An 18,156-nucleotide genomic window follows, 5' to 3' on the forward strand; every position below is an offset into this window, starting at 1 on the left:
TTTATCACCATTTACTCACAGTTGCCTCATCGTTCATATGAATGGGCAGTTAAAGATCTGATGCACTTTAGAATGCTCACTGTTTGTTTAGATGAAGGTAGTTTAGGGGGTGATCTCTAGAAACTCTAGTGGTGAAGTGAGACTGGAAATGGAAGGAGGTCAGGAAAAACCTGGGCACCAGTGGGGCCCAATCTCACAGAAGAGCTTGGATGAGTCAAGCAGGAGGCAGGCATCCTGTGAGCTGCAGCACCCGGAAAATGAAAGAGAAAGACCAAGAGGGAGGGAGGGAGGGAGGATAGAAGAAAAGATAGGAAAAAAAAGACAAAAAAGTACACTGAGGAAATCTGTCCCTTTTGGAGAATGGGTTAGAACTTCCAAGACAAAACTGAGATTAAATTCCCAAGTACATTTGAGAATAAAATATTTATTAGTACAAGAAGCATGGTACGCTATATAAAAAGTAAAGTCAGAAAACTTAAAAGAGCTCTTTGAAATTAAAAGTGGTTATAATTTAAAAAAAAGTCCATGGAAGTATTAGCAGAAAAGCCCATAAGTTTTATGAGAAATGGGAAAAATGGGGAAAAAAAGGAAGTGGAAAACTCCCCATTAAAACAAACATACACTAGTTGTATAGGAAAGGAAATGTGATTATAGCCAACAATGTCGTCGTTAGTGAAAAAAAACAAAAGTCAGTTCTATAATGTTACTCTCTTTACAGTTTTGCATTTAGAATCATCCTGTGAACAGAACTTGACAAACTGTAAATACTACCAAGTTTGATCATGTACAGTATAGTTGGCAGTTATGGGAGGTAGAAAAGGAAAGGCGGGGTCAGTGACGGGGGGATGGGGAGACACTAATATCTTCCATCTTCCCAGATGGTGAAACCGAAGGTCATTTCCTCTTCTTTTTTTAGTCTTTTTTTTTTTTTTTAAGATTTATTTATTTATTTTAGAAAGAGAGTGAGAGCAAGCACGTGTGTGCAAGGGGAGGGCAGAGGGAAAGGAAGAAAGAGAGGGAGAGAATCTCTGGCAGACTCCTTGCTGAGTGCAGATCCTTAAGCAGGGCTGGATCCCAGGACCCTCAGATCATGACCTGAGCCAAAATCAAGAGTCCATGGCTCAACCAGCTGAGCCACCTAGGCGCCCCCCCAGAGGTAGTTGACCTCTGTAGTTTGGGAATGAAAGGAAAGTGGCTTATCATTCAAACATTCAAAGAAGTAGTGATAATTTAAGACCTTGAATTAATTGACTTTTAAAACAATGTGAATGTAATATCTGTTAGGATTTTTCTTAAATTACATTTTGGAAATGTGGCAAATGACTACAAATTTCTCTGAAACTTATTTGGAAGGTGAGAACAGGCTACATGCCATCTAGTGGAAATTTGAGCCCTTTCCGGGCTCATGACTGTCTCCAAGGCTGTTGAATAATGTGGTGTTTATCTAACTCACCAGTTATGGATGATGTTATACTTTAAGAGCAAATATTTTTGGTAGAATCATATGAGTAGATAAGAGAGAGTGATTATTTTTGGATGCTATCATGGAATATAGGCATGGACTTTGGTTCAGGATCAGTATCCAGGGATACAAAGTCAAAGACCTGGTTGCCTCATGGACTTGCCAAGAGACCATGGAAAGCTCCATTAATTTTACTCTAACAAATTTCTCCATTATTTGTAATCAGGAAAGCATTATTCCTTTTTACAAATATGAGGGTCAAACATATATGGGTCAAAGGTATATGAGGGTCAAAGGTATATGAGGGTCAAAGATATATGAAAATGATTACTAATCTTTATTGCTATAATCATCCCATATATTCCTTTGTTCTGATTCATTAGTAGATTTCCAAACTGTTTAGCATAGAATTAATCACTCCAAATAAAGTTCAATTGGAAATTAAACTCTATCTGATAATGTTGAGTAGATAGATAATGATATTTGTCTTTTAAAATTTATTAGAAAATTCTTTAACAATGTTAAAATATCTGTAGTTTGAATATTGAGTCCTTAAGGTTTTCAGAGACACAGATCAAATATTATAAATATTTTTCATTATAGTTAATTGTGGCAAAAATCTAATTTTTAAAATATGCTCCTGCTATAGTACTTTCTGCTCCAAAGAAATATATTAATCTTGATATATAAAATCAATTTTATATTTTTTAATTATAAAATAGCACATTTTCCTTATAGAGCATTTTACAAAAATTGGAGGAGAAAGAAAATTTCCAGTAATTCAACCACCCCAATATAACTTCCATTAATATTTTAATGTAATTGGTATAGGTATAGCATTTAATATTTTATGTATATATTAATGTTATTTTTATGTAATATTAGACTAAATATTAACACTCAGACATAATTTTTTTAAAAATCTGGATAATATAGTTTTATATTCTATTTTCCACAAAACATTGCATCATGTTTCTCTAGGTCATTATATACTCCTCAGAAATAATTAATTTTTTTGGCATAATGTTCAACTAAATGGATGATCAATATATATTTTAAACTTTACTGTTGGCATTTGGATTATTTCTGGTTTTTGACATTACCAATTTATTATGATATTTGCTATGATAAAATAACTCATATAAGTTTTTCAGTTTATCTTTGAAAATTTCTTTAGAAAAAATTCTTAAAAAAGTAAAATTACTGAGTGTTCACAAGCATGTGTTCATTTCTAAAGCTTTTGCTACATAGAGCTGACTTGCTCTCCAGAAAGATGCACCATCTGTGGAACCTAACCTCTGCAAACATTGGGTATTATACTTTTAAGAATTTCTTAATGATAGAGAAGTTAAGGGTTATCTTCTTTTGATTTGTATGTCTTTGATTACTAGTAAAATTAATCTATTTTGTTTCTATTAGTCATCAGTATTGTTTGTGTATGATTCTGTCTGTTCATGTTCTTTGCCCACCTGCGTTGGTATTTTTATTCTATTTTATAGATTTGTATAAACTTTTCATGTGCTAAACATATATATCCTTACCCTATCATACTTATTATATTTGATATCTATATTTTGCCCAAATAAAAATCATTATATATCATCTAAAGTGGAAAGATGAAGTCTAAATAGGTCTGTAGAAAATGGCTTTGTGAAGCCATTTTGTGACTGAAGATGGAAACATAAGGTAGTATTTTATAAATTATTTATTAAACTGTCCTTCATGGGACCTTGTTATTGTTGTTATAATTAATTAGATGTATAATATTTCCATGTATATTATTAAAGCAAAAGAGGCAGGTAGCTAGGTATGAACATAGGTCCATCTTCTTCCCCAAACTCTTTGCTATCCTTTGCCTTCACCCCAGTATCCCCAAGAGATTTGGAGATTTTTTAAAAAATCTCCAAAATCTAATGTTGTAGGTGGGAAATTTGATCATTTAAAACAAACTTACTAGAATATGGGTCTATGGGAATATTCTTTATCCCTTTTCCTGCCCATTCTTCTTATATGTTGGATTTTTTTGTTGTTGTTTTTCCTTTTGGTGATTGGGAATGCCATTTAATTTAATACAGTGACAGAACATGACCTACAAAAAAAGGATAATGTTATAAGATAGTTAAAATTTTCTCACTGACATTTTCTATTGTAACTCACATGCCAATTAATTTCTTAATTCATTAGCAATGTAACAGAAGAAAAGACTTTGAAAACACTGTGTAGATGTCTTTTAATTACAGCTAATTAAATACTGTGGAAGGACCTGATTATACCTTTGAGTATTTCTTAGTCTGAAAAAGAGAAAAGGGGGAAAAAAAAAAAAGGCCTCATAGTCATGAATACATTGGACAAAAGCTGAATTCAACAACTCTTATAAAAAACAAAAACTGCAAAAAAAGGAACAAATTATAGAGTAGCACTGGGGGAGTATTCTCTAAATATGTGTGCAGATTCTCTGTGGAGGCTTATGCACCACTGTTTGTTTTGGTTATTAGGCAGAATCTCAAGTAATCCCAAGTAGAAATCACACTGCTTCTGAAAATGAAGAGCAGTGCCAGTGGGTAAACAGTTTCAGGGCAGACCAAAGCAATACTCCCTGAAGTTAGGAATGGATTTTTCCAGATGGCCACTGTGCATATGGCTGGGGGTACTGTGGTAGCCAAAATAGGAAACGGGAACATGATTCTTTCCAATTAAATCAACACTGTCCTTGAGAAAAGAAATTTCACAGAACATGTCCAGGGGGATGTGGGCGGACAAGAAATAGCATTCAAGTCCATCAAGACATCTTTAATTTAAATAATTATGATATCTTTTAAAATGTTCAGACCAGTCAAATTTATTTTGGGATTTTAGGCGAGCAGAGCAATGAGCTAAATGATGTGCTAGAAATTCACAGCTCAAAATTGGACTTGTCTATCCTTTTTCATTCTGGAACATTGGGCGAGTTACTTAATCTCTCTCTGATTGTTTCCTCCTGTGTAAAATGGGAATCACATCCCCAGGCTGCCCAACAGGCTTGTTGTGAAGATAAAATAATGAATGTTATGAGGCACTTTGCAATCATGAAAAACTGGATTGCATTTCCCGGGACTTGGAGGGAATAACCAATAATTCCAGTTCATGCTGTGGAACACATCATGGTTTCTCCTAGGGAAGATGTTACTATTTATAATGGGGTAAAGATTTCTAGCTTTGTTCAGGCCCTGCCCCCTGACAAATTCTTTGGTGGTTATTCAATTCATCTTAATTAAAGAATAATTTGCTGCCCTGTGCGTAATCAGCTTGGCTAGAAACTGGCTTTTTTTTGCTGGGCAATCTGGTTGAACTTCTTAATAAATTTCAGCTCCCCCAAACACCACACACATAGGCAGCTGTTACATACCCTCTCATGAGTGAGCGATCAGATGAAGACACTAAGTACTTAATATATGGAGAACAGCCTGGCTTTGAAAGTCTTTTGATTCATCCAGTGGGTGCACGGGTGACAGTGGCTAGCTTCAACATTGTCAGTTGAACCCAAATAATATCTTGTATTTTTCTCTCTGACTTATGCATCTTAATTTCACCCTCCTTTTAGGGAAATGAAAGCATCCAAATCTATTCAATATTAACAAGAGAATCCACCTACTTATTTTGGAACCTGCCTTTCATTTTGTTTTGTTTTGTTTTGCATTTTAATCATCTACCCACTGGTCCTATTTGTACCCAGACCCTGCTACAGTTGGACTGGAAGGTCAGCTGTTTTCAAGATTAACCTGATATGTCTTGTTTAACCAGTGTGCAATTTAGTCGACTACCAAAAAATCGCTGAATCTGTGGTCTTGCCCTGCAGAATAACCTACCCACAGACAGGAGAATTTCAAGGGAGCTCCAGGATGCTGCTGATTTTGGAGTTGATAGTTTCATAGTAAGCATAGGCATGGAGTAGGAACAAATCATTTGGTACAGAAAAGATATAACCGAAAGCAATGTATATCTTATTTGTCCCATTTCTCAGCTCTGTTCCTTAGAGGCAAAACTTTCATTGTTTCTCCTTTTGCTGCTTCAGTTTTCCTCTAATTCATTGTGTAGCAGAATTACCTAAAACGATCATTAAGAATGCAGATTCCTGAGATTTATTCTAGCTTTGCTTAACAGGATCACTGCTATTGTGTTTGAGAAGACATAAAAGAAAAATCACAGGAAATTCTAATGCCTTCTAAATTTTGAGAACAATTCGCTTAACAAATCTTGGGCTACATTATGACCGTCATGTGCTCTAGGCACTTTGGCCTTTATGGGTCTCTTCTTCGATTAAAAAAAAGTATTTAAAATTATATTTTATTACTACATTGGTATATAGATGAATATATTAATATTAAATATTAGTTTTTTTCAAACTAAGTTCATTTTTTTTCCTTCTGATTTCGTGGAAATAAATTTTTTTTCTCATGGGCCCATAAAAGTATTGTGGATGTTAGGCACTGTTTCTCCTATAGCCCAGAATGAATCCAGGACTAATCAACATAGAGAATTGGCAATCTAATATTCAGAAAATTGAGGCCTTCAGCATATCATATCTTTGGCATACCATGATAAAATCCAAGTCAGTACTTGTTGAGGTTCAGAAGATACAACTCCGCAGGAAGATAATTTGCAGGTTGTTCTTATGTTCAGAGTTGGATGCCTAGCTACGAAAGCAGGCAGTAGCTTTCAGTGGACTTCTCAATACTAGCAAATACAAAAGTGGGGAAAATACTGGGTCTCAACTTTGCTCAAGTATTACCATCCTATTTAGGTCACATGGACAAATGTCTATGGCAACTGCATACAAATAAAAGTCTACGAAATACTAGGCTATGGGAATAACAACACCTAGGGCCCAATGGCTAGAGTCTGACAAAATTTCTGATTGGAAGCAGGAGAATGGGAGGGAAGAGAAAGGGACGCTGAAGCACACGGTGTAGATGGAAGTTTATAATATGAAGCAGGAACAGTACACACAAGAACTTCTAAGAGAAAGCAAAGTATAGCCTTGTGTTGTACAAAAGTAGAGGAGACCAGAACTGATAGAAGACCATAAAAATGACGATTTTAGATCACTGAGAAGACTAAGTATCATCTTAGAGTTTTGAAAAGGCAACTAGCAGCAAACAGCGCTCAAAAATGGTTATTACTCTGAATATTTACACTCACATCTGCCATTTACAAAGTGGCTTACATCATAATAGCTAATATTTATTGAGAACTTGCCAATATTTCAAGTTTACTGGTAATACACACTGAAGCTGAGACTAGATAAGACGGAAACAATGAGGAGTACTATGGAAGAAATAACAGTACTTAATTGCTGTGGTTATTGATTGTTCTGTAACAAACCACTCCAAAAGGTAGAAATCTAAAACAACCATTATTTCATTTACTTGCTCCAGCATGCCACCTGGGCTGACTTAGCTGGGCAGCCCTTCTCGTCTCGCTGGTGGTCATGCATGTGGCTGCTCTTAAGCAGGTGAGTCCATAGAAAGCTGGGCTTAACTGGAACTCTGGGACAGCTGGACACCTCTTTCTCTGTATCTCTGTTTCACCTTCTTTCAAAGTAGCTTCTCCTTGTGGCCTTTCCAGAAGGGTAACTTAAGGCTTAGATTTAAAGCTGAAGCATTCTTTCTGTTCAGGAAGATTCATAGGGTGGTGGGTACCCCATAGTACCTCGATGATACCCCATGGGAGAGCATGAATTCTGAGAGGCATGATTACCCAGGCCACCAGTGTTCCAGAACCACAGGTGCTGGGAAGAGCTTCTTTCCCAAACTTTAGGTTTCCTTCCAGGTGTTAGTGGCAGTGAAATACTCAGCTACTGGGGCAGTGGAATGGCTTCTCTGATTGTTAAGTCTGTGAAGAAAGCATGTTTGCCTTTGCGAGTGTGATTTTCCTGTAGAAGTCCATTGCTGGTAGGAAAGGCTGTATTATTTGAGATTCAGGATTAGCTACTGGCCAATAAACTTGAAACCATGCCCTCTAACTTGGTCTCCATGAAGAATGAGGGTGATAGTTGGCTTCCCTCTGCTACTGCATTATTTTAGGGAAGAGATGCTATTTATAGTTCTCCCTAGGGATTATAACAACCCGAGGAGAGTACAAATGATGAGATATGTGTGGGAACTCAATAGAGATGAAGGGTAAGTGATGAATACATTGAGGAAGGTGTTATATAACCTAGGGACAACAAATAATTGGCACAGTAATAAGATTTCAGACTCATATTTGGTTATGAAATGGAGGCTGATCATTTGTGTCCACTTCTTGTAATTGGAACCATGGTTACTTGGTTTCACTGGTCTACTGTTATTCTCTTCTTATCCTTATATAGCCCTGATCTCAAGGAGAGCCATGAATCAAGGTTAAAATATATTTCCCAATTTCCCTGAAAATAAAGAAGCCATATGAACCATTGACCAGTGACAGGTAAAGAGAAGCTGTTAGGTGGACTCATGGGAAAGTTCCTTCTAAGCTGGCAGTAGGTGTAGGGGAGAGCAGATTCAGAGAGAGGGTGATTATTTACCCTTCTGTTCTACTGGGAATGCTTAGTGCTATAGTGGCCATATTGGGACCATGAAGTAAACTTCAACACGAAATACATCCACTAAGAATGGAAAAGCAAAAAGATAGGAGGTTGGTCTCATACCAGCTGTCCATCATCTGCTCCCTGACTTGAGTTTACTTGAGGGATCTTTTTGTCGAAGATTTTTTTTTTTTTAATGTTTCTATTACTTTGCAGTTGAACATAGTACTTAATTGACCATTTTATTGGAGAAGGCAAAAGTACGTAGTTGATTTTTTTTGCAAGAAAAATGATGCCATGTAGGTGAAGAGTTATTCAAAATCATGTGGGAGAAATTTCTTCTATGTGTATGTGTTAGAAATTTCTCATATAAGATACAGGCATATCTCCTTTTGTGGTGCTTTGCTTTACTGCATTTGCAGATAGTGTGTTTCTTACAAATTGAAGGTCTGTGGCAGCCCTTTGTCGAACAAGTCTATTGGTGCCATTTTCCTGATAGCATTTGCTCACTTTGTGTCTCTGTGTCATGTTTTGGTAATTCCTGTAATATTTCAGACTTTTTCATTATTATATTTGTTATGGTGATCTATGGGTGGGTTAGTGATCAGTGATCTTTGCTGCTAGCATTACAACACTTTTGGGGCACCCCAAACCATGCCCACTGGGACAGTGAACTCAATGTTGTGTGTGATCGCTCCACCAACCAGCCATTCCCCCATCTCTCCACGTCTTCTCAAGTCTCCCTATTCCCTGAGACACAACGATATTAAAAAGAGATCAATTAATGACCCTACAATAACCTTTAAGTGTTGAAATGAAAGGAAGAGTTGCAAGTTTCTCATTTTAAACAAAAAGCTAAAAATCGAAAATTCAGAGATAGTACTTTTAAGCAATATGGCATTTTTAATTAAGGTATGTACCCTTTTTAGACGTGATGCTATTGCACACTTAATAGACTACAGTGTAGTGTAAAAGTAACTTTCATATGCACTGGGAAACCAAACAATGAACCTAACTTGCTTTATTGAGGTATTGGCTTTGTGGTGGTGGTCTGAAACCGAAGCTTCGACATCTTCGAGGTTCGCCTGTACCCTCTTCCATCAGAGCATTACTTTCTCTCACCTCTGCCTGATACCTTCTTCTTGTGAACATTCACACAGCACACAACCTCCCTGGAACAGGCATTTCTGCTCCAATGTTCACAGCTCAGTCAGGCCTGTTCTGATCCTTTCCTGGACACTTGTAGCTCTTACCATTTTCTCTCACCGTACTCTGCTTCTTCCTCTTGACATTCCTTACTTTATTATTGTCTCCTCAGTGCTTCGAAGATTATCTCACACGTCGTCATTGCTCAATGAATATTTAACAATTGAATTAATAATGAATAAACGTAAAACTAATGCATGCATGTTTGATTCTGAAGGTTTTCTGATAAAACTGCCCACAAATCAATGCATGTATAAAGAAATGGGACTCAGAGCTCATTTTAGGTTGGGAACTTCAAATATACTTTCGAACTTTGGAATAGTGCTGCGCTTCTTAAAATATTGTGTCTCTTACAATTGGTCTGTGCAACTGGTTAGTGTTTAAGCTAGAAGGCAGTTTTTCAAACTTTGTTGATTTTTCCCCTTCAGTTTTATCTGAAAGAAATAGAATGGCAAGATATAAGCCTCAAAAGGCTCATGAAGGCATTCATAACTCCCCTTTATGTTGACTTGGCCACATAGTCCCTAATTTTCTTGGGCTAAATATACTGTGTATCTCTTTAGTAAAAAAATGAACACAAAGCAAGGGTTTGCATTCATGAGAAATACGTCTGTCACTGGATTTTGTTTTTTATATACCCCAAAACCCAGTAGCAGATACATATGCAAAACACACATATGAATATGTACACACATATATGCATAATCTATGATATGTATGTGTGTATATATGGAGAATTTTCTTTTTAAATATCAGGAACATATTGGAAGATTCATGCACTAATTTTTTTTCGATAGCATAGTACTAATATAGCTCATTTTTAAAATTTAATAAAATCTGCCTGTGTTTCAAAATAGTCAGGCAGATATGCTAAGAAAAAGAAATAAATAGTTCTAGAGATAAACCATGAGGGGATACCGTTTTTTCTCCCTGGGTGGGAAATTCTAGAAATGAGGTCTTTGAAGAATAGGTCTCTGGTACTCCACAGTGTGTTGTGGAAAAATGCACTTTGTTTCTTTACCCTCTGGATGTCACTTAGTGGCAGATTCCAGGGGTCCAGCTGAGTTTTGCTGCACGTCCATGGCACACAGGGGTTGCTTGGAAGCACCTGCCCAGAGCCTGTATTTCCCAGTACTTCCCAGGCCTCCAGGTAGAGTCTTACGTTTTTGTCATGGGGATATGGGCAGAAGTGATGAAAGCCACTTCCCAGACAGGCCCATAAACATTTTTTTTATGTTTTATGTTTTATTCTTGGTAATCCTTCACCGTCTTTTCCTGGGTTGACCAGCTGGATTTTGACATGCGAAGTGATCTTGGGAAATATGTGTTGACAAAGGCAGAGCCACTATAGTCTTAGTCACATAAAAACTCCAGAGGAGAACTGCTTTCCCCACATGTCTATGTGTTAAGCCACAGAGATTTCAACTTTTAATCTCTTTTAGCCTCTAGTACTACCTCAACTAGTACCCCCATGCTGCAGCTTTAACAGAAGTTATGAAGCTACCATCTTTCTAGAAGTCTGACCCAGCAGAGAGCAGTAGTTCTCAGACTTCAGAATCTTCTGGAGAAAGTTCATTTGGTAACAGATCTCCAGCGTGCACTCCCAGATTCTGATTCATTAGATCTGGGCTGGGGCCCAGAAATAGGCATTTTAATTACCACTCCTGGTGATTTGGATGCACACTGGAGGAATACTGATAAAGAGTGGATGTGCAGAAATGGCAGCTGGGATTCTGGGGTTGGTAACGGACAGTGGGAATTACTCAAGCCAGAATATGAGCTGGACCCAAGTCAGGAAGTAAGAAAATTGTCAAAGAAAAGTTCCAAATTGTAACAGTGAGTACAGATAACCTAGGCACCTGTGACCCTGCCGTGCTTTCAAAAAGGATAAAAGCACAAAGATGGGCTGTGAACACAGGGTGAACCCAAAAAGGAAGGCCTTGACATTTAGAGAAAGAGGAGAGGATAGTTTCAGTGTAAAGATTTGCGAACAGAAGCCTCTTAAACTGGCGAAATACAATTGAAATAGACCACTCAGAGGAAGCAGTGGTTTTGAGGCCAACACCATGATCAACACCAATTCGCCTATCACAGAAGAACAATATGTGGAAAGGCAAGAGCTTAAAATGAATGTTTTTTTTTTCTTTCCAATACACTATCAAATAAAAATGTTACAGGCCTAATTCCAAAGACTATTCTTGAATTGGATCTTTTCCAGTGCTCTAAATTTAGCCAGCTGGGATTCTGTTAAGTATGAGCCTATTCAACCTTTTGAAATGTAGAATTTGCCTTTTAATGGGAAATCTGCATTTCACCTTAACGGGGAACACTCTCTTTTCCCCTCAGAGAAATATGATCTTTTGGTGCTCTATAATTAGCACAATTAAAGGAAAGATTGTAGCAAGACATGAAAAGACCAAGATATACAAATCCGCACATGTAATACTGAGGATTGTAAAAATGTACCTCTATTCCCGGTGAACTACAGGCCATATTGTGAATACTATTAGGCATTATTACCACCAAGTTTTCATTGAGAACCAAGTACCTGGTGAGAAGAGAACTTGAAAGAAGTGCACTTTTAGAATAAATGGGTGAGAAAGGTATACTTTTTGTTTAAATGAAAACATCACTCCATTATTGAAGATGTAATTGGTCAGCAACGACTTTAAACAACAATATACTACTGCATAGGATTTCTCTTCAACCAGGCTTCCTTTGGGAAATCAAGTGCTCTAGTTAGAAACATCTTTGCTCTGTAGTAGTGAAATCAAACCCCAAAGTGGATGAAGCGGAATGGTGAACATGTTCTTAGAAACAGCCAATTAATTAAGGTTCTATCAATGCTCCAAAAGCTTGTGCTCTTGTAGATTGACAGGACCGGGGACCGAAGCATAGCTGATATTTGTAAAATAATACAGTACGGCCCCCAGGTGTCACGGTCTGTGTGAAGATGCCTGGTGTCTTGTGTAAATTTAAAACCAAGTCATGGAGAGGAAGATGTTTCACGTGCCTGAAGGTCTTCTAGTGCATCTTTCTTTTCAAATACGTGAGATACTCAGTTTGTGAAATATCTGAACTGACTTTGTTGGCTTTTTTTTTTTTAAGATTTTATTTATTTATTTGATTTATTTATTTGACAGAGAAAGATCACAAGCAGGCAGGCAGGCAGAGAGAGAGAGAGGGAAGCAGGCTCCCCGCTGAGCAGAAAGCCCGATGTGGGACTCGATCCCAGTACCCTGAGATCATGACCTGAGTGGAAGGCAGCAGCTTAACCCACTGAGTCACCCAGGTGCTCCTGTTGGCTTTTTTGAAATATTACTTCCTGTCATTTTTATGCTCGGAAGCTGGTCATGAGGATTTCAGAAACAGGTCATGCAGCTTTTCAAACTTGTATCCCTTATGTGGAAGATGATGGAGTTTGAATGTGAATGTTTCAGGTGCTTGCATTCTTTTTAGGAAAAATGGTCATGGCATTTTCAAGATTACCAAATATTTTGACGGAGAAAATTTCACATTCACATAGACCCATGTGGTAGCTGGGGGAAATATATTGTTGGAAGTCTACTGGTTCTCATTTGACAGGTGAGGAAACTGAAACAAGAAGAGATTAGGTGATCCGAAAGGTTGTCCCACTAAACTAGCAGGGTGTTGAGGTCGTCTGGAGGACGTGCCTAAATGCTGCTCAGCTGGCTGAGCAAAACTGAGCTTTGAAAGAGCCCCTGGATTCATTGTCTCAGCAAATAAACAGAAATGAAAGCATTTGAACGAAGTGTTTTTTGAGAAGCTACTCTGGCATTTTATTTTATTTTATTTTTTAAAGATTATTTATTTTAGAGAGAGAACGTGGGGGGAGCAGGAGGGGCGAGGGCAGGGGGGAGAGAATCTCAAGCAGACTCCCCACTGCGCAGAGCCCAAGGCCGGGCTTGATTCCGTGAACCTGAGCTCCTGACCTGAGCGGAAACAAGGAGTCAGACCCTTAACTGACTGGGCCACCCAGGAGCCCCTGGCATTTTGGATGGAACAGCAATGTGAAAGCACAGTCCTTGCCTTCAAGAAGCTCACAGTTCTCTGAGGGAAACAAAGCAAAAACTTACGGGACAGGCACTTAGCGTCATGGCTGGCTCAGCACTGAAAGTGGCAAATGGAGGTGGAAAAGCCACAGTGAGGGGTCAGCAGGTGACGGGGAGCAGGCATTGGCTCTGTAGCCTTTGCCACTTAATTTCTATAACTCTTGGTGACTTCACAGTGGGAGGAAAGAATTGACAAAAACGCCCTCCTTGACCAGACTTCACTCAGGCTCCTGTGAACCTTCTTTTCAACGGGGCCTTTGGTCCATTTCTTATCAAATGTCCCATTCCCCAGTTCTCCCAGGTGCTATTTGGTCTGCGTTTAGCAAGCATCTTGTCAAGTTTAGCCAGAGATCCCCCATCACATTTCATGTTTCCCTCTAGTAATATTCCATTCACTGACCTCCTTCCCAGCCCTTCCCCCCTGCATGCAATCTTAGAAATTCCCACCTGTCCATCTTGTATTTGGGATTGAAGCCAGTTCTATACTGATGTCTCTTTTCCTCTAGGGAAATAGTTCCTGAATAGTATCTGTTTTTACTGCCATTAATATGATCAGGCTCTATTCATTTCTCTTTAAGAAAGTATTAACAGAATATTTCCTAATCCAGAGAATTACAAAGGCAGGTTAATATAAAAAAAAGTAAAGCATAAGAAAAACCATTAGACTAGTCATCACCATTAAGGTATGAGATATTTGGTTGTTTATGAGAATTCTAGATAAACCAGACCACTTCAAAAGCACCAGCTAAAGAAGATGATATATTAGACAATAGCTGAGAAAATCTAAGACTTGTTCTAGATAAAAACTTTATTTAATGGGAAAATGAGAGCAGTAGTGTATTTGTCACTTTTCTGGAAAGTTTTTCTACTTGAAGTATGCCCTTGAAAGGAAAAACAAGAAGAAAACACCCAAGACACTGAATTAGAAACTCAAAAAAAAGTACCTAGTGCTATAAAAAACATAGTTGTATAACATTTCAAGGATGAATTTTAAGCACATTCAAGTCTTGAAGCAGACAACACCTGCTTAGTTTCTGATAAACTTTAATTTCTGATTTGACTTTAAGAACTTCTGGAGGAAGTGGCAAACAAAGCTGATCTGAAGAGACTTTGAGACTCCAAGAGGAGCTGAGAGATTTTCCCCCCAAATGGAAGAGACTCACACATGTGAGGCATTAAGGAAGACTGGCTCAGAAGAGGGTGAAGGTCAAAGTCATTCCTGATCCTCAAGTGAGAAATTCTTCAGCACCACACAGAGTGGAGTTTTATTGTTTGGTTTGCTGCTGAAAAGCTTTTGGCAATGTTTATCTGTCTTAAGTCATCCTAACAGCCCTGTGCTTACTCTGCATAGGAAAGCAGTTTGCTTTGCTAAAAAAAAAAAAGAAAAAAAATTCAAACCAGAATAATTGAGAAGTACTTAATTTCATGTCTATGAGAATAAATTATAATATTTTATAACACTTAGGACTGGATAAATAATTGAAGGCATTGTAGCAAGAAACAAAGCCTTAGATAAGCAATTTACAGTATTCCCTGCTCTTATGGGAATGAAGTTATGCTAAGTAAGACTACTACAGTCTTATCATGCACTAATAAGGCTAATGGTAGATGCATTTAGCATAAAATATAATAGCTTTAGCAAAAGAGACAGGACCTCTCCACTGATTTCCTTTTGAACTTTAGAAAATTAGGAATAAGGTTGTAGAATTTGGCTGTACGTTAGTTCTTTAGCTTTTTTAAGAATTGGTGTACTAGACTGGTTGGTTCACTGTAGAGACAGAATGAAAGAAATGAATGACATGTGGTAAGTAGATTAAGGGATAACCTCACTTCAGAAATATTTACAGGTAGGATAGTAGATGTATTTTGCTTGCTTATTTGTTTGTTTTCTGCCCAGCATCTTCTTGGGGAACAACCTCTATGTCATCTCTGTAACAATCGTATTCAGTCCAGGAGACCCATGTGACCTTCCCACTCCTACCCCTTGCTCTCATACCTTAGCTGGACTGGTAATCAAGACTTGATCTCAGAGTACTCTTTCTGATTTCAGAGATGGACATATGACTAGGGCTGAACCAAATAGATCCTTCTTGGAAATTTTGCCAGAGCTATTAGGAAGATAGTCCCTTTTTTCCACTATGTTTCTAGATTGGGATTTGAAACTGCTAGTGTGGTCTTTGCCTCAAAAAATTGATGGGAGTAGGAAGCGTGCCTAAGAATAAAGGGAATAGAGAGGCAAGAAGGGCCCAAACACAGAAGGACAAAGACACAGAATCCTTAAGTTATTTCTGGGTCCCTAGGTCTAGCCATGCATTAAAACTACAACTATGCTTGGGTTTTTCAGTCCTCTGAGTTAATAGTTTTCCTTTGGCTGTCATTAACTTGGAGTTGGGTTTTGTCATTTGCACAGAGTTGGCTGCCTAATTTTATGGTCTATGGGTTAATAGGAATAATACTGTTGAACTATTTATACTTATGTGAACCCTTCCTCTCCGAAGTCATTAAGTTCTTCGCTGAGATACTCTTCTGACATGGCAAGATATTGTCACATCTTTCCTGGTTTTCTCACAGAGGCTAGCCTAATCTAACCTGAGCTAGTATAACTTTTAAAGTTAAACATGTGTGTGTGTGTGTGTGTGTGTGTGTGTGTGTGTGTGTGTATACCACTTTAGGAAAATATGATAGATTTTAATATAGTCCTTAATGGTCTCCCTCTGACAATGAATAGCCATAGTTTGAACAGTAAAACAATTCTATTTCCCTTCCTCATTGACACAGGTTTGGCTAGGTGATTTGCTTTGACCAATAAAACGTGAGTGGAAGTGATGAGTCCCATGTATAAGCAGAGCCATCAGTTTGTTCTGCCATTGTTTTTTCTCTCCTCTGCCAAGAAAAGCATACATCCCAGATAGGGAGTATTCCTTCAGCCTTTACTTCAGTGTGAAGAAATGATGAGAATCAGAGTCATAGCCAACTCACATCCAACATGTATGTGAGCAAGGAATTTGTTGTAAACTCCTGAGATGAGGGCTTTGATTGTTACAACAGCAAAACCCAATAAACACTGACTGATATATAAAGCACAGCAAGACTCAAAATTAGGGAAAAAGGATTATTTAAAGTTAATAATTCATAGTACCTATGGGTGGCTTCTTTAAATTACAAGTTCCTTTGATGCACTGTAATATTCAACTTGCCAAAAAAAAAAATTTACACAAGATAACTGAACACATTCACCACAAATTCCTCGATTTTCTTCCTTGGTTGTCTTTTCTGGGCTCTGGTTGTTTTGTATGTCTCACAGATACAGTACTTTATGGAACTGAACTGTTGATTTGGTAGAGCTCTTTGATGTATTGTTGTTCTAAGCTGACAGCTCCTCAGGAGTGCTGCCAACAAATGTCACGAGAGAAGGCACTTGTCACAGCAGCACCTCCTTTGTAATAGCCTTTTGTGGTCATGGTTGATGGACTGTGGAGTTCTTTGAACATCTGTTCCCCATTGTCACACATCACATTCTGAGTGCCGTGCATACCTGATACCAGCCCCTGCCTCTGGGGATAGTCATCACATGCCCTCTTGCTGCCAGGAGGCTTTATGCTGCTTAGTAGGTCACCTCACGTCATAGTGTGCATCCCAGAACTACACACAGAAAGTCACTCTTTGACTTCTTCCTCTTTGATTTGTTCATCATGTTTAATTTTCTAAGATCAGCTGTCATAATGCTTACTTTTATCCCTCTGATATTATATTCCTGAAACCCTAAAGTATTTTGAGTCATGCTATTCTTCCTTTTATATCTTTGACGAAAACAATGTCAAATAAAAACAATAACTTTTTATCAGTTGCCAGATTTCTACAAGTTCAGCTATTCCATAATTGGGAAGGAACTAGAAAGTCAAGTTGGAATGCAAGAGGAAAAGAGAAGGAATCCTGTTATATGCCTATTATTGGGCCAGGAAGTGTGGTCACTAAAAAGTAGATATCATTTTCCCTATTTCATACATATGGGAATAAAAATCAGAAGATTAATTAATGTGTCCAAGGTACTAAGTAATGGAGCTGGGATTCCAACTTACTTTTATCTGACTCCAAAGTTCTTCTCTTTCTATGTGATGTTGTTCCTTAGAATTAGGTGAGAAAGATCTCAGGGCATGAAGGGAAATTCATAATCTAGGGAATATTATTTCAGCTTCCTAGTTAATGACAGAGCTGAGAAAATTTACTCAAATATTTTGGAGCATTCTGTGACTCTAAAATGGTTATCCCAAAGCCCATATTCTTTATTTTACTAAAGAAAAGCAGAGATGTTTCTTTAATTCAATGTCCTTCTCCTCTCAACATTTTGGCTTAGGATTCATCCTCTCCTGTTCCCTGGTGGAGAAGGTATCTTTTCTCCTGTCCCAGTTTAACTGGTTACTTCTGCTGTCCACCCTAAGTATCCTTATCCAGTCAGGCCAAAGAATCAAACATTATCCCCTTCCTTTTGCATATTTAATTCTGCCCTACTTACTGTGTCCTTCAGTGGACAGGTAATACATTCAAGATTCTTGCATTTTTTAAAAAAATCTCCTTCCCTCCCCAAACCACAGCCATATCATTTGCCATGCTTCCACAGGCTAGAGTTTTTCAAAAATTTGAGGTAAAATTCAGATAACATAAAATTCACCATTTTAACCATTTTAAAGTGTACAATTCAGTGGCTTCTAGTGCATTTATAAGTTTGCTCTGTCTTTACCACTGATTGCAGAACATTTTCATTCCCCTAAAAAGAAACCCCTACCTTTAAGTGGTTATTCTTTGTTCCCACCCATCCCCCACGTGGCAACAGCTAGTCTGCTCTCTGTATGGATTTACCTATTCTGAAATTTCAT

General features: G+C 37.9%; 1 protein-coding gene across 2 annotated transcripts in view; it reads right to left on the minus strand.

Annotated features, from left to right (window-relative positions):
* Nucleotides 1–18,156, minus strand: part of VWC2L (von Willebrand factor C domain containing 2 like) — a 160,037-nt gene that overhangs the window by 64,740 nt on the left and 77,141 nt on the right. The window contains exon 4 of one of the 2 annotated variants that reach the window (XM_082690251.1): nucleotides 3,499–3,551. The exons of the other annotated variant lie outside the window; for it this stretch is intronic. Coding sequence (XP_082546377.1) covers nucleotides 3,529–3,551 — 23 coding nt within the window. The 3' untranslated portion in view covers nucleotides 3,499–3,528. Of the gene's footprint in view, nucleotides 1–3,498; nucleotides 3,552–18,156 lie in introns of those variants that run through there. 2 annotated transcript variants of the gene reach the window in all.

Source organism: Mustela nivalis (assembly GCF_964662115.1).
Source record: "Mustela nivalis genome assembly, chromosome: 11".
Classification (NCBI taxonomy): Eukaryota; Metazoa; Chordata; class Mammalia; order Carnivora; family Mustelidae; genus Mustela; species Mustela nivalis.